At 37.3% G+C, this 17,050-nt stretch overlaps 1 protein-coding gene across 6 annotated transcripts in view; it reads right to left on the bottom strand.

Moving 5' to 3' along the window:
- Positions 1–17,050, bottom strand: part of WDPCP (WD repeat containing planar cell polarity effector) — a 147,958-nt gene that overhangs the window by 55,448 nt on the left and 75,460 nt on the right. For all 6 annotated transcript variants that reach the window (XM_021390630.1, XM_021390632.1, XM_021390631.1 and 3 more), the window contains 3 exons: positions 9,018–9,627; positions 4,690–4,878; positions 1,877–2,000 (listed from right to left, as the gene is read on the bottom strand). In XM_021390630.1, coding sequence (XP_021246305.1) covers positions 1,877–2,000; positions 4,690–4,878; positions 9,018–9,627 — 923 coding nt within the window. The remainder of the gene's footprint in view (positions 1–1,876; positions 2,001–4,689; positions 4,879–9,017; positions 9,628–17,050) is intronic.

The following is a 17,050-nucleotide window of genomic DNA, read 5'->3' as shown; positions in this document are numbered from 1 at the left end:
ACCATTTCTCCAACAAATCCATAGCACTCTCTATTTAGCCTACATTCACAGCATTCTGGTCACTTAAGAAAACATCTAAAAGGAAATAAATATCAATTAAGGCCCAGCCACTTTAATACAATAAAGATCATCTCCTTTGGACAACATTTCCTTGCTTTATATCAGATAAATCCGCCATTTTTGAACATTTCATTTTCTACTTAGATTATGTCTTTTCAGATAAGCTTTAAGCATTACCATCTGTTCTGCAGCAATCACATGATCCTATCACTTTGATTCAGTTGAATACAAATCCCTTTGACAATAGAGAAACAGCAAAATAACATTCATTTGTTCCAAAAAAACCTGCCAAAACAGTAGATTATTCAAAGGCTGCTTTATAGTGGAGGTAAAAGACATGGGGAGACTCTCCTACAGATCTCCGGTCTGTGTCCTGTACTGTCCAGGCAGCACTCTGGCACTGATGCTTCTTGTCTGCTAGGGAGACTGAATCAGTGCTTCAGCTGTGCTGAGCAGCCCCAAGGGCTGAAAGCTCAGCCAGGGCCCCATGCCTCTGCATGTTTGCTAGCATTTTGAAGCAAATCCTGAGTCAGAGGGAATACACCTTTCTCCAGCAGATGTAAGTGCACTATAGTTACTACACCTCTCAGCACTCTCTGAGACATTCTTTCCGCGTCTGTCCTTTGCAGGCAACTGGCCCACAGCCATTATAGTTGGCCACAGCAGCAACAAACCTTCCCTGCTGGTTTCTAGGACGAAGGCAAAGGCAGAGTTTGTAGCTGGTATTGTGGCCACATCTATGAAGAAAACTCCAGTAAAGGCTGGTACATATTATGCAAATATTTGGAGCACTCTTCTACTTCGAATAATTTCCCATGGGTATAGACCCGTTTAGCAGAAAGATGATCCTGTTCAGACTCAAAATTTGTAAGACAGGATAAATTATTTCTCTTTAAGATTTGGAAGAAGCATGTATTGTACCATCAAAGTAACTTGCAGTTCCTGACTTTGCATACGTAGATGATGCATATAATCTGGCTGGAACACAGAAAAATGAAGCACTGCAAGTCTTCTCACCATGCCCACCTAGACTCCTCCTCAACAAGGCTCTACAAACATTTGGGTTATTATTCAGAACATAATTTCTCCATATTTTCACTCACTGAATAATTCCCACTGGGCATGTATCATTTGTATTTGTGGTTGAACACATGAAAAGATTGAACTGCTGTATACTCATATTTACAATAGATCAGAATTGATGCTATTAATGTATCAAGGATACAAGGGAAAGTATAGCAATATATCAGTGTAATACAAATTCTAGCTGAATTTGGTATTATGACTTTTTTAATGTTATATCACTTACAGGTGAAATAAGCATTTCATTTTCTTGTATTTTAATGGTGCAGACTTTCAGATCTTAAACTGTACTGAAAATGACTGGAATATGAATGTTTTTTGAGAACTCTGAGGCTGACAGTGACAAAATACAAAGACAAAATGTGTTGGATCATACATTGCTCATTTGCATCTATTTAAACTCAGTGTTTTCTCCAAGACTGTAAGTTGTTTCAACAGTTAACCTGCAAGCAGTTGGTGAATATAAATCTCTCAGAAGCACGCTATCTTCTTTCTATCAAGCTAAAAAGGAAAGTTTGATTCATTTTAAGTGCATTGATGACAGAAGAGCTCTGAATAGCATTTTATCTGCAATACTGTACTTGAAAGGAATGAAGTGCAAGTTAAACAAACTAACAACGAATGCATTTTTTTCAGGGGTGGTCCTCTTGGAAAACGTTAACCACATTAAAGTAGGCAGTTACTGAAATATGCAATTAATTTTAAGTTGATAGAAGTTGAAACTGTCATTCACCTGAGCAGGTGGTGGAAGAACCTTCTTGCATATCTGCTGATGGGGTCCCTGTACTCCAGCACGGTGGTATCCAAGAGGGGTCTTGTTGGAGCATAAAAGGTTCCCAGGCTTGCCTCAAGCTGTGCTGTGGAGTTCAAACACAGCAGCAATGAAACAAGTGAAATCGTTTCAGTTACAACAGGTTGCTCATGTTTGCAGTCAGTCAAATTCCTCAAACACTGCTGAAACACGATGTTGTTGTAGAATGGATGAAATTAAAATATGACAGCTAGTACCAACACAAATGTACATATAAACTTTCATTTTAAGGCAGAGCTGACAATGACTTTGAGCCACAAAAGCTGTCAGAAAGATGAAAAAGTTTATAATACATCAAGTTCTCACCAGAACCGTGCAATTAAAAGTGACTCATGAGAAAAATACAGTTTGAACAAGTTTGTCCAGTAGAGAACAACTCTAAATTATCTCAAATTTCCTATGTCCTCTTAGGCAGACAACAATGAAGTTCAGTTTTTCAGGGATTGTTGTTATATCTTAGGTCAGCAGGTGACAGAACCTTTCTTTTGATGGCCTTGAGGTCTAAGGAAACTCCTTCAACCAACAGTTCTTCAAAAACTTTAAATAAAAGGGTCTAAAAACCCTGAGGGTTTGACTCTCCTGCAGTGTGCAGGAGAGTCAACCTCCCTTGTCATCAATAAAATAAAGCCCTTTTGTTACAGAAGTTGCATCTGCTTTACTTTCTGACTGGTATACTCCACAGGTATAGCTTGGAGCCATTTTACTACATGTTTTTAATACAAAATTATAAATAATACAGGAAATTACACAGCATATGTTCGTGTCCCATGAACGCATCCCATGCTTAGGTGAGATTAAATGTAATAATTATATTTATACTATATGACTTCTGCTTGATAGACAACACATAGTATGAGTCTTTATACACAGAACTTAGTTTCCGCTGGGATTGAATTAGTTTCTTCTGAGTGTCTGGTATGATGCTGTGTTTTTGGTTCTAGAAGAAAAACAACTGACAAATTCAGGAATGACTGATGAAGGTCTCACTCCTAAGTCACAGGGAGAGTTTGCTATGCCAGCATAGGTTCTCCTTTCAAGGCGGATACACAAACTGCTACAGCTAATCAGAACTTTGTGTGGGCTTTAAAAGCAAAATACAACCAACCTACTGTCTCATCAGGTAGACAAAATCTCACTGATTTGTTGTTATTAACATATATTTGAACTAGCCATTTCTGTATTTAGTGATAAAGGTTCTTTATTTCCAAGTATAGTTACGTTCTGTTTTATTAGGTTTGATTGCACTAAATGTGCTAATAGTACTGTGTTAGGAACACAGGCAAACTGCTAGTAAATTAGGTTTTGTGTTATCGTAAATCTAGACAGTAAGATAAGCTGAACTTTAAAGGTATTTTCTTTCAAAGCAGCAGTCAATTTAGATTAAAATTGAATACAGCGGTACCTTTGCAAAAACAAGCTATACTCTCTTGCCATTGCTGTTTTCTTGACAGCATGTTTTGTACTTCAGAAATATTCCAACCTACATGGAATATGAGTAACTACTAGCACAGTTATAGATTCATTAGATAGCCCAGCTTGATGTTGAAGGCAGAATAAAGATCTCAAAGATAACTGCCACATCACTATAAATAAAAGGCCTCACTGGGTTTTCACTAATAAAAAGGAAAACAAATTACTATGCCAAATTTGTTAGATTCACACAGAATAACTCCTGGACAGAATAAAATTCCATCTGCTGTAAACAGTGTTAGGGAGCTGCATGGGGGGAAACACAGAGACATCTATTTATAATGTGCATATTTTTACAAGAGTTTCAAACCCAGCCTTTTTCATGGGTCCTTTTAAAAGCATGTTTCATTTAAAACTGATATGTAATATTTGCAACACAGAGAATTTTTAATCAGATCCCCAAAACGTGGCAGCTGATGGTTTGGCAGCAGTGTAGGACACTTTGGAGTTTTGCTATCATCAAACACACCAGAACCCTAAGTATTCTTTCTTGGCACAAAAGATGCCTGGTCCCCAGCTGTCTGCCTGCTAGACTGGAGGATAACACCTTCACTAAATCAAGGCACTTCAAATCTTGAAGTCTCTTGAGTTTCAAGATACACAGCAAATCAAGAGGAAGGCACCACACCAGGCTTCAGCAGAGACAAGGCTGAGCCTAAAATTCATCAATTCTTGTGAGAGACCCCAGCTAGTACTGCAGGGGGGCAGAAGATTACTGCGAGGACAAAAGCTATAATCCTAAAGGAGGCAGCAGAGGACAGTGTATTCAAAGCTTTTGGATCTTGTAGTGAAAGAGTGACCCTTCACAAGCACCTTAACAATTCCATTCAAATCCTGTTAAGGGAAAATTTCCCTCCTTAAGTCGGTGCTGTCTCAGTATGAGTATACAACAAACATCTGAAGCTTGTATTAACTAACATTGGTCTGTGACAAGCAAAATTTATGTAACATAATAAAGTTACAGCATATATAAGATAGTGCTGTACAGATTAAGTCATGCCTATACCACATGTATGTTAAAATAATGTGCATTTTACTATCACTATTGATAGAAACATGAAACAAACTGCAATCGACATGTTAATCCATACTTCACTAAATAGTTTTTCTATATATGACATTCGATTATGGAGTACTATGTTGAAATGGCTGACTATCTGGATTCTCTCTACTGTCTTTTTTATAAAAACAATAAATATAACATCAATCCTTATAAGAATTACAGACTGCAGAAAAACACGTTAGAAATGCAATCAGTCCCTTACCTTCTCTGTCTGGTGTAAGCTTTTGTTTAAGTAGGTGATTGACAATAGCACTCAAGCATATGTAACACTGATGACCCATCGTGTTCCAGTTCATGGTGTTCAGGACGTTAATTGCCTCATGTATCTCATCATAGCGAATGTATTGGTGGATGATTTCCACGAGGCCCAGCTGTCCTCTTGTTATCACACCTTTTTTAGGAAATATTAAAGCCGAAAATGGTGTTATGAGCATGTATAATAGAATGTTTTTCAGCACAGTTAAAAAGAATTACTGTTGGTTAAAACAAAATTTAAGTTAACGGGTTTCACTGTTTAATTTGTATGTGTCAGAACTCCATGCTATTATATTTAGATTTAGGGTGCTCTGGACAGAGGACTTAACACATGGATGGTAGAGTGAACGTGGCCAATATCCACCAGTGAAAACATCACGTAATGAAGTTAGGTTTAAAAATAGGAGAGAAAGCTTATTCCCAGATTGTCATTTTGTTACAAACGAAGTTATGCATTTGCTTACCATAAAGGAAGAAAAAGAATGACACATCCCGCACTTCACAAGAGCACGATTTAACTACAACACTTAGTCTCTGACCACTATAAATGAAAACAGGTTCTCAGATTTTGACATGTAGGTCTCAGCTTCCGAACAGGAAAGGTGACTGGAAAGATGCAGAAAGTCACGCTTTTTATTGTCTCTAACTAGATGACCACATGCTGTAGGTCTTTCAAGTCATTTTAGTAGTTCTTCCTTCCTTTGGGTCACTGTGCAAGGTATTCTTTATCACTAATGCTCCAGATATCAGGAAAAAACAAAAAACAAAAAAACCCAAGCAATAAATGTATTGCTTCCCTCTCTGTAAATAAAGCATGAATTTATTAAAAAAAAATTCTTAATCTACATTCTGATGGTGTTTGTGAAAACTAATTTTAAGGAAGAAATTCTGATGAGAAACTGAATTTCAGTATGGATTTTAGAGCCATCTGATGGCTGGGGAAAAAAGGTCTGGCAACAGAGAAAAGTAGACACGATATATAGAAAACAGATCTCACATAATTTTTATACATGTCGATGTGAATATTGTTTGTGATGGAAAATAAGGAAGGAGGGAAAAAAAAGTGGAAAAAAAACATCTGACTATAGGTCCAGGTCAGACAGTCTGCAGACAATTTGCAAATGCAGATGTGATATTAATATTATGTATCTATACAAATATGTACATATATATATTTGTAATGGATAGATATTAAATTTTGTAGTATTATTAAAGATACATTTGTCTATTGTATTTCAATAAATATTTGCATATATGAAAGACTATGGACATTATACTGTGTAATAGCTATGTTTAATTTGTGTACATCACTGATAATATCTAATTGTTATAATAGAATTTATTCTCTTTTAATATTTTTAAAGCATTATACAAGTTGGGAAATCTTCACATTAATCACTAAGTGAAGATGAAAATACTTCTTTGCATTATAATTAAATATAATATTATATTTTAAATATCCATCTAGGCCAGCAGCACTGAACCACTGGCACTAGTACCAAGTCTGGCATCATCCACAGGCTGGGCTGACGTCAATGACAAGAAGCCGTAATGCTTTTAGAAATGAATTTGGCATTAGACAACAAAAATATCTGGTATTAGTGTTTGAGGGTAAATTTAACACGAACCTTTTCCTGAAATAAATCTACCTAGACATCACAACACAGGATTCATAGATCTTGTCCAAGATAATAATATGGCAGCTGGAAGTTCAAAATCTATTTTCCGGTTCTCGTGGACAATGTTTATTGGCAGATTTTTATGGGAAACAATTAAAGTAATGTTGATATAATTTATAAATGATAAAAAAACAGAGGACTGTGGAACTCCATGCATTCACGAGAAGAGACATCACCTGAAGTGCCACACATACATAGTGATTAAGTAAAACTACGCAGTCCAGAATCAATTACATGGCTCACTTCCAAATGTATTCTGTGGGAGATCTTTCTTTGCATGAAGAAATTAAAGAAAATGCTATGCACGATGCAATAGCTGTAGATCCAAAAATGCTGGGTTTTGGAATGGCAAAAACAGAGGTGTTTCAGGTGCCAGTCAGAATAGTTAATTCTAAAAAAAGTAGCGGATTACTACTACTACCACAGAATAAAACTTTCACAAACTCTACAGTACTGCCTTGAAATTTTTCTGTATGTTAGTTTGTAAATCTATGAACACTAATATATTTTTAAAAAACCACAGCAGCAGCAATTCTACCTATTATGTGGAAATTCCACCCTATGTGTGGAAAACTGAGTGTTAAAGCTGAAACCCAGGACGCAACAGAGAACAGTGTGGCTTTTTGCACAGTGGACTGCAGAGGAGGAGGTAGGGAGGGACGGAGAGAGAGGAGATTTTACAGTAATTATACAGAATGAATTTTAAAACGTGATAACTTTCAGCCGTAGAGGTCAACAACTTCCCATTTATTTGGATGCTTGACTTCTCTTGGGTGGTGCGCTTCCGGGCAACCTACTTGGGAAAAAGAGGTGACGGCCAACTCACTGCCTAATTGATTTAGGAACGGTGCCCAGGGAGACAGTCCAATTAAGTTTACAAGCTGGCAATTAGCAGGAAAGGCCTCTAAATCCCTGCACTGAGAGCCTGCTGCCTCCGTAAGAACATAAATGTGCTAAAGATAGCAAGGGGAAAGCTGTGCTTTCTGGAAAGCTGTTGTGAGTAAGCCCCACAAGGGAGGACTGAAGAAAAGCAAGGTAGATGTGGATAGAGTGCCTTCTGCTTGACAGGTAAGGGGTAATTTAGAGGATGTTTTTTTAATGGCCAACATGCACAAAAGCATCAAATAGCTGTTTTAATTAGTGTTCTGGGGTGCTCTGCAACCATTAAACCTGTCACTGAACACAATACAGCTGAATTATCTCAAAATAAATGGTATTTTGTAAACATTTTTAATAGCAATTTTGGAGAAAAGTAATAATCTGGATCAGCTCTTTTAAAGCTGTATAACTGTAAATCAGTCCAATATTTTTACTGGTGACATTAATTTATCATTTTGCAGTGGCAAATGTAGCAAAGGCTTGGTAAAGACAGATTTTCAAATGTTTAGATCTGCAGTACTTTAGACAGGATTTTTCCCACACAAAAGCACATGCGTATTACAAATGAGTTTCAAAACTCACAGTCACCTAGTTTTTTAAAAATAGGTGTCTTCCTAATCACCATTGCAATACAATTACAAAATTACCAATACAATTCCAAAAAAAAAAAAAAAAAAAAACCAAAAACCAAACCAAACCAAAAAGACCAGACAAACTCCTGTAAAGACCTACAAAGGCAATTCTTATTTCCTGGACAGACAACAGGCAAAGTACTGAAATCTTCCAGGATAAATTATACTCGAAATGGCTGTCTGCCATGGAGAAACACTGGACTGGTAGTCAGAAAATACAAGCATGATTGTTTTTTTTAGCTCTCACACTGGGTCTGCACCACTGTAACTTGCTTGACTTGAATGGAATGAATGCAGTTCTCACTGATGATGAACCACGGGGGTTTTATTCTTAGTTTAGCCACTGACTCCTCAAGTAACTCTTAAAAAGCCTTCCAGCTTTCCTTTACTCTTGTGACTCTGCTTGTAAATTGAAGTTAGTTACAGTTTTACTCTCTTAAGGCCTCTTTACACCTAAAATGAGAAGTGCTAAATAAATTAAAAAATGACTACTATTACTTTTTTCTTTTATTCACAACTGGTGGTAAATTATTTGAGATGCTAAACTTCTTTGACGGTTATGAAAACCTTTCTTCTTGTGTGAAGTTATAAAGGGAAAAAATGGTGTAACTTCATGTACCAAGGTCAGAAAAAAAGAGAGAACTGCAAAAAATATACATTGTAATGGAAGAGACAGTTGTATCATACACAAAAATAATTCGTTTAGGAAAGAGAATAGTGTTACTATCCTATTATGACATGTAGCTTATTTTGGTATGTTACAGGTATTAATACAGAATGAATACAATAACTACAATTGTATACTACAGATGAAAGTAATTTTTGATATGAGAAACTGTTAGGCAGGGAAAATAATAGGATCCTGACTCACATATCAGACATCACAAGACAAGGTATTAAATAACTGTGAAACATAATGAAATCCTTGGTTTGCATCTTCCAGAGATCACTGGCATTGTGTGTTTTTAAGGTTTTGGTCCCATCTATCTAAAATGAGGGTGCTGTTTTCAAACGACAAAAAACTTGTGAGGTACAAACATTTCCTCGAGGGCCTAAAGGCTCGATAGATGTGCTCAGTAACTTACCAAGTTTAAAGCGAAGTACTCCTAAGGGTCCTTTGTCGAACTTAACAAACAAAAGATCATGAACATCTACGCCATCAGTGCTGGGAGATGCAGCTGGAGCAGCAGCCCACTGGATCTGCATGAGGCTGCTACACACGTCAAAGTGTTTGCTGAATTGCAGCGTTGCCTCAGGTGAATAGTCATCTGCCAAGAGCTGAATTTTAACTGGGGACAGAGCTGTGTCAAAAATCTGCAGCTCCCCTTGAGAGCTGCCAACCAGGAATATGGCCCCAGAAGGGTGGTAGGTTATTAATGTGGGTAATAGTTTTGCTTGGGCTAACAGAGTCGCTTGGTTGTAGGCATCATACAGAATTATTGACGAATCTTCACAGCCCAAGACTAGTTTGTCTTCTGCAATATTTCTGCAACAGCTGATGGCCTTTGATTGTAGCGGTATTCTGGTGACTGCTGCACACCGAATTTTGTTTCTAACACAATTGTAGATGCAGCTGTCAGCCATGGGCTCTTTATCTGCAGAGATGGAGTGCTCAACTGTGCGAACCTGGTAAGGCTCCTTAGTGCTGAAGCTAGCATCAAGTGGATCCCATTCTGTACGGACATAACTCAGAACCTGTAAAAAATCCAAAATCCTTTGGTAGCTATTTGTAAAAAATTGTTCTTAACTTTGACAATTTAAAAGTAGACAGCTGAAAATACGTTTTTTTCATGACTCAGTAAGCTAAAACAAGTTATTAAATCTATTGTCCGAGCTTTTAAAAGGTTAATTTATTGCTATAGAGTATGAGCCATATTTTTTTACTCAGAAAACATAATAGGTTAGCAGTACTGAAGATAAAAGAGCGGACAGTCCTAACAGTCCTACTATAGGAGAAATGAGCAGCTGACATATCAAAGAAAGGCTGATTATTCACAAAAAGTGTGAGGGAAAAATCCCAAAATATCTTGAAAAATGTATAATAGGCTACTCTAAGCATCACGTATAGAGTATTTTTGATCATTTGCTCTTGGCCATGGTAACAGAAAATATTATACTCTAGTGGTGGAAACAATGGCATGTTTAAACAATTTACACTACACGTTGCCAAACAAGTAGGTGGTAGATGCTTTTTGGTGCCATATAATTAGTTATAGCAGAGAAGGAGTAATGTTTAGAGGTACCTGCAGTTTGAACAAAGTAGAAGAACACAAAGGCAGAGTAAGATCCAAAGACAGCAGCTGGCAAGAAGCAAGAATTTGTAGTGTAAAAACAAGAGAAATACTATAAATTGATGGAGTCCAATGCAGATTCATTACGTATCTGAGAGAGAGTTATTGTAGAGGACTGTAGCAGCGAAAGTGTGGGAGAAGTACTAGTTTTAGTTACAAATGGTTTATAAAAAGCTATTTGTCTGAAAGAGATAGGAAATAAACTTTGCTAGAAATGGAAAATGTTAAACTGAGCCAAACCTCACCCCCAGGTATACCCATGGCATTATTCATAGGATAAAGTTGCTGACCTGACACTAGAACTCATTCTTTTGAGTCTAGGTGGTATGCAAGTACCATTTACAGAAAGGGACAGCAAAAACAGAGATGGAGGAAACCTGGGCACTTCAGAGTGAAAACAGAAACATGCACAATATACTTAAACAGTTTAAAGTTGATTTCCACAGACCACTAGACTAACTGAACGTGCAATTTAGCCTTTCACCTGGTAAGGTAGGAGAGTAAGAAATTCAGTTTTTCTTTGGCATACCATCCATTACTTCAGAAGCAACGAGTGAATTTGGGATGCTGATCAGACTGATTAGGATGTTTACTTATTTTGTGAGCAATAGGGCTTCTCACGTAAAAGCAAGAAAAAAAATCACTGTTGTAATTCTGTGGCTGCAAACCAGCTGCCTGTTAATACAGAAGTCCTAGCAAGTATAAGATGAGTCGTTAGGGGCATACTAAGAACTACTTAACAGGCAAGAAACACAACATCAGATGTGAAAGCATCTAATAGAGAAGCCAATGCACCCAACTTGTGAAAACCAGGTAATCTGATTTCAAGTGAGAGCAGTGATCAACGAAAATATACACCGAAGTGGAAATAAGAGGTTATATCAGCTATGTAGGCTGAAAATCCATTTCTCACCTGCTCCATTTGCTTACCAGTGACTTAGCCTCTGCAGCTAGTAATTTAAGTCCACAAAGTGTGCAGAAGTTTGGTTTTAGAACTGCTTGAAACGTGTAGCTTATTAGCATGCTAAATTGCATAGCAAGGCAATCTGTAAAGGGGTTATGTGGACAAAGGATTACTGTGACCACAGAGCTCTGCAACCCCAAATAAAGACACGGTGAAGTGTCATTTGTTCTGACTACGCACAGAGACCCAGATAGCTGCCTTTCAAATATGTGAAATAGAAATCTTGCCCAAGCAAGTCTTCAAACCTTCAAAACTTAAATGAAACGAGCCTCGAGGCCTCCTGGGACTCACGTTTCTGTCTTCCTGTGGCAGGTTTCAATGCACCACATTATTTACCTACATATTTTGATCCCAAACCAGTGTTCCTCTCTGGACATCTTACCAGTTACAAGAAAGTCAGGAAGATCCACACAATAATTGAGCATATAAGAGATGAAAGACTGAAAGCAACATTAAATTCTGAAGAGAGACTGGACTTGAAAATTAAGACAGTAGAGAAGAAAACACAGGAATTGTGGATTTTTCAACGCCATAGAAGTGACCGCTGGAAAACAGCAATAGAAATAGTAATAGAAAAATAAATGTTGCCATCTGATCATTGGAAAGTCAGCAACTAAACCAAGTCTAATAATTTTGTTCTGTGATGTTAGTGCAAAAGAGGGACAAAATGTTGCTTGCCAATTTGAATTTAAAAGAAAGTAGAATTCTATATTTTGGAAGGCCTAATTTAATTAGCCTTGAAGTGAGAAGTTTCCAACCTGCACATAATTTTGAAAGCAGATCCTTGAAATGAAGTCTAGGATAGGGTTGGTTACTGTATGCCAAGAAATTATAGGGAAATATTCCTGAAAGGAAGACTATTTGCTACGTTACAAAACGTAAGTTTTGACATAATGTTTAAACAAACTAAGCTTAAAGGAAACTTTCTATAGACTACTGGCTGAAAACAAGAGAAACATTTCTCCTTAGATTGGAACCGATAAACTGCTTCTCACGCATCGGTGGCCTCATTTGCCTCTTGAAGGAAGAGCAGCAAGCCTAGAGACCTCTTTGTTCTGGTTTCCAATTTTGCTGAATATAACTGGTATTTGGCACTCTGAGGGGGAAAAAGGATATTCTCTTTCATCCGAGAGAGAAGATTTGAGTTTCTCTGTCAGAAATTTTACTTTTATTAATAATTGCTCGTGTCACTAACTGAAGAACTAAAGCAGAGACATGCAACTACAAAACCATGTTAATGAGGGTAAGATAACACTTTTGAAAAAAAGCATTCCTTCCAGGCCTTCCAGTACCTAAGGGGGGACTGCAGGAAAGATGGGGAGGGACTCTATCAGGGCGTGTAGCGATAGGACAATGGATAATGGATTTAAACTAAAAGAGTTTAAATTTAGATTAGATATAAGGAAGAAATTCTTTACTCAGAGGGCGGTGAGGCCCTGGCACTGCTGCCCAGAGAAGCTGCAGGTGCCCTGTCCCCAGAGGCATTCAAGCCCAGGTTGGATGAGGCCATGGACCGCCTGAGCTGTTGGGTGGCAATCAGCCCACGGCATGGGCTTTGAACTTGATGGTCTTTAAGATCCCTTCCAACCCAAACCATCCCACAATTCTACGAATCTAAGAAATACAAGGACTAGCAATCAAAGCATATTTTTTTTCCAAGAAGATGGTACTCCTTTACCTGCCAGTTGTTTATCTACCTGGTAAGCAGCAACATGCTAGTAAATGTAGTGAACATAGTGCTCTAGCAGTCCATCTGAAGGAATCCAACGGAATTCCTTCCTGGCAAGCAGTAGTTCTAAACTCTCTGTAACCCTAAAGGGGAACATCATCATAGCAGTATATCGTTCAGTTAACACAACCAACATGGGAAGGTGAAGGTTAAAGCTGTAGGAGATTCCTCAGCAGTGGGTAAGACAGCTGTCAGAACTGTAGAGGAGGGGGCAGGCTGGTGGATCTAAAAAGATAAACACATAATATCACACTGCTATTTAGTCCATAAATGTTGGACCAGTCACTTAACCTTGGATTTCAAAAGAAGCTTCCTGGAAGTATTTGGCATGAAGTAAATCAAATTACTTTCTGTAAAATAAATAAAATGTTTTTCTAAAATCCTTTTTAGTTTAGTGACATGTACACTACAGAAGCCTAGCAAATGTATATTAAAAGTATCCACATAATTTATGCACATTTCCCTTATGAATGCAGTAGTCAAGCACCACTACTGCACATTTGTACAATTTTGCCCCTGCAATACTGGCCTGTGCCCTGCATCAGCTGATCAGCAGTAAGACGGATACTATGCATGCCAGCTGCTCAAATCCTAACTCAGAAATCATATCAATCCAAGCAAAGGCATCTGATAGTTTTGATAACTATGGCATCTGAATTGTGCTAGTTAACATACCTTCTTCCTTTTAATGTTTGAAAGAAATAATAGCCCAAGCTTGTGTGAGTGCTATCACTCTCTTCAGTGCAAATCTTTGAACACTTAAAATGGAAGTATTCTGCATAGAGTACTGGGAAAGGATAAAGCCCACATATCAAAACAAATACAAGTTTTAAACAGTAGTGCCTAAGCAGAAAATTGGCTTACCAAGCAGATTAAAACAAAAACCAAAAAAAGAAAACAAAAGAAACAGAAATAAGCTCGCTGTGGCTGGATTGTGTGCCTTTTGGATGAGACAAATGTTTGATTTATTTTATGGGTGTTAAAAAAAAACGCTTGCTAAATTTCACACAGTGAGGCTCCAAATAACAACAAACACTTGAATTAGAAATGTAAAGTGGGATGTGTAGTGCACACTAGAGTAAAATAGCTTTAAATACAGCACTGTGAAGGAGGAAAAAAACCAACACCCTATATTGTCTTCTACAATAAAAAATACAAGGCTCCTACTCCAACTTGTTTATTTGACTGCAATGTATTTCCAGTCCCAAGTACAATCTTACTATTTAGATCTTCAGCAAACATTTATTCTTATTTTCTTTTAAAAATTATCATCATAATATTTATCCTGTATTATTCACTGAACTTTTAACTAAAGGTGACATCAGGGATTTTACCATCCTTGTTCCGTGTGTGTGAGAGGTATTTGACTATTCAGCCACACAATGCAGATGTTTTTCTGAGTGCTACAGTAACGAGAACAGCTCACTCATATAAGGTCTGATGTGTTTATTTTACAAGTCTGTTGCACCATGTAAAGGAAATAACTATTAAATGTTGCATCTTGGGAGAAAAAAATAATGTTCTCTCTCAGGAAAATTATTGTTTCCACAAGATTGAAGTGTAATTCCAGCAATTTGTACTAGCAGTAAAAGGAGTGAAAATAAACATGGTAAAGACAAATGCAAAGTACTACAGTAACTGAGCCTTGCCATCATCACTTCCTATTAATTTTTCCTATTTTTGATAATGTTTGCTATTCCAGTTGATTTTAACATGACTTCCTGACAAAGCATTTAATCCTAGGATAATTTCAGATCTGATCCTATTTATTCAAAGCAAATTGTTTGAAATGATCTCTAGAAGGTTCCTCTTCTGCTTCCAAAATCAAAATACCTGCATTATCTACACAGTCAGACAACTTAAATAGCATCCTTGATCAGTAGTATTTTAACAACAAAGAAACAAACTAACAATTAAATACATAAATTGGAGAATGGGTGGGTTTACCAGAGGAAGCCAAGACACACACAAAAGCAGACAAAAGTTCAACAAACACTGCTGCAGCAGCGTGTGTGCATGCACATTAACGTACATCACACACCAGGGCTGTCCTGCGTTACACAGAAAAGCGCTTTTATTTCTTCAGGGGAAGATTCCTAACTGAATCTTATAGCATGCAACACAGCAACTGCTGATTTCAGGAAAAGAAAAAAAAAGAAAAAAAAGAAACAGAATAAAAGAAGTCAAGATTTGCAAGGAAAATGCTGTTCCTGTTTTAAAAAGGATAACATCTACCTTTAAAATTAATAGCAGCAGATGTTAAGACTTAAGGCCATATAGCACAATTCCAGTCACATATATAGTGTATTTAAAATGTAAAATGGATTTTCTCCATTAAGCTGAAGTGTTGCTGAAGTACACAATACCCCAAACACTGTATGTGAATGTGAATCACCTCTGTGCACAATGTGTAGTTAGTTACAGGATATTAACATGACAAGGGATTGGGCAGTCTTGTCCCAGGGCTATTCCTGTCCTCCTCCTAATAAGTAGTCTTCTGGTGGGCAGCAAATACCACTCAGAAAATTCTTCCAGGGAGGAAGCAGTATCATTTACATTTGCTCTGCAATAACAGTAAGTGGCAGTACCTGGCAGATCTTCTTGTGTTTCTTGTAGGTCAGCACAAACATGCTGCAGAAAGGCTGTGGGCAGCACTCATGCATTTTCTCAGCAGTTCCTGTTTTTTTTTTTCTTAATTCTAGACAATAATGCTGCCTTACCAAAGTGATACCATTATTTTCACATAAAATTTTAGTGGCGTTAATTTAACACATTTATTTTTGATAATTTCTGCAAACTAAGTTCATTCTTCTTACTAGTCTTATGTGGACAATAATCATTCACTGGTTAAAAAAAATAACGGATTTTCTTTTATGTGTAACAATGGCATGTCATGTTTTTCTTCCAGGTCTATGCCTGAAGAACACTACAAATGGTAAAGCGGTAGGAGCAAAGACGGGCAAACAATCATGTTTACATAAACACTGACCTGGAGAGTAACTGTTTAGAAGCTGTCTGAAAATGCTAACTATGTTTGTGCTCACCTTAGGCTATCTCATGATCCTCAAAAGCTAAAAGTGTTAAGTTCAAGTTGCCCTCCAAGACACTGGGGGAGAAACATGTCCTTAAGTTAACTGCAGTTTGGGGATTGATGTTACTTCTGGAGCTGCTGGGTTATGACATCTCCTGTCTGGGAAGGGGAATTTAACTACCATCCATAAGAATTACTGGAGAAATAAGAAATAAAAACTCAAACAGTACTGTAGGTTACATGTAGAATACACTGGAAAAGCACCCAAGAGATAAATACATTTTTAAATAAATAAATACTATTCAGACTACAACCAGCAAAAATAGTAATTATCTATATATTTATATATCTACAGATTTTCCAAGTCAGTGGCATAGTGCTTAGTATTTTGACGACAAATAAAGGAAAAGAAATTTCATGTGGAGAGCTCAGAATTAAAACAGACAAGTGTAGGCAAAGGATGAAAAGAGACTGAACAGTTAAATTTGGTAGTTCTGCTTTTTAAAATAATTTCCTTATATTTATATTACAATATGGGCTAAATTAAAAGGATTATGAGTTTAGGCCTAAAGGCTCAGTGAATGCTTATTATCATTATTGTGTTAAGCACCAGTGATGTGCTTGGGCTATACTAGACAGCCTCAGCCGCGAGCGATTTAAAGTCTAAACCAAAAAAGGATAAAACAAGGTGCGCTGAAAGACGCAGAGAAATGCTGTAATTTGGAAATCTCCCTATAACATGCACAATGAAAAGGAGAAAGCTTTTAACTAAAGGGGTAGCTTCTGCGAATTTCATAGAAGAAACGAGTCTCTAAAAAACAACTCAAAAAATAGAGATGGCAAACTGACATTTGGGAGCATCCTGGAAGAACATGCAGAGATGTGGGAAGGAAACGAATGGCATGGGAATGTTATTGTCAAAACCAGGACCTATGGATGTTACGGTAAGAAATTAGATCTGAGCTGTGAGTAGGATGACGTTTGAAACTCGCACAGGAGACTAGGCTGCAAAAACTTAAGAGAACAGATGTACATCTTAAGTACCAGAATCATTTTCACATGATTGGTTGTAGCAGCAGTGGAAACTGAGAACTGCAGGTGTG

Source organism: Numida meleagris, chromosome 3 (genome assembly GCF_002078875.1).
Source record: "Numida meleagris isolate 19003 breed g44 Domestic line chromosome 3, NumMel1.0, whole genome shotgun sequence".
Lineage (NCBI taxonomy): Eukaryota > Metazoa > Chordata > Aves > Galliformes > Numididae > Numida > Numida meleagris.
Note: the sequence above shows the minus strand (reverse complement) of the source record. Positions and strands in the feature narration are given on the sequence as shown.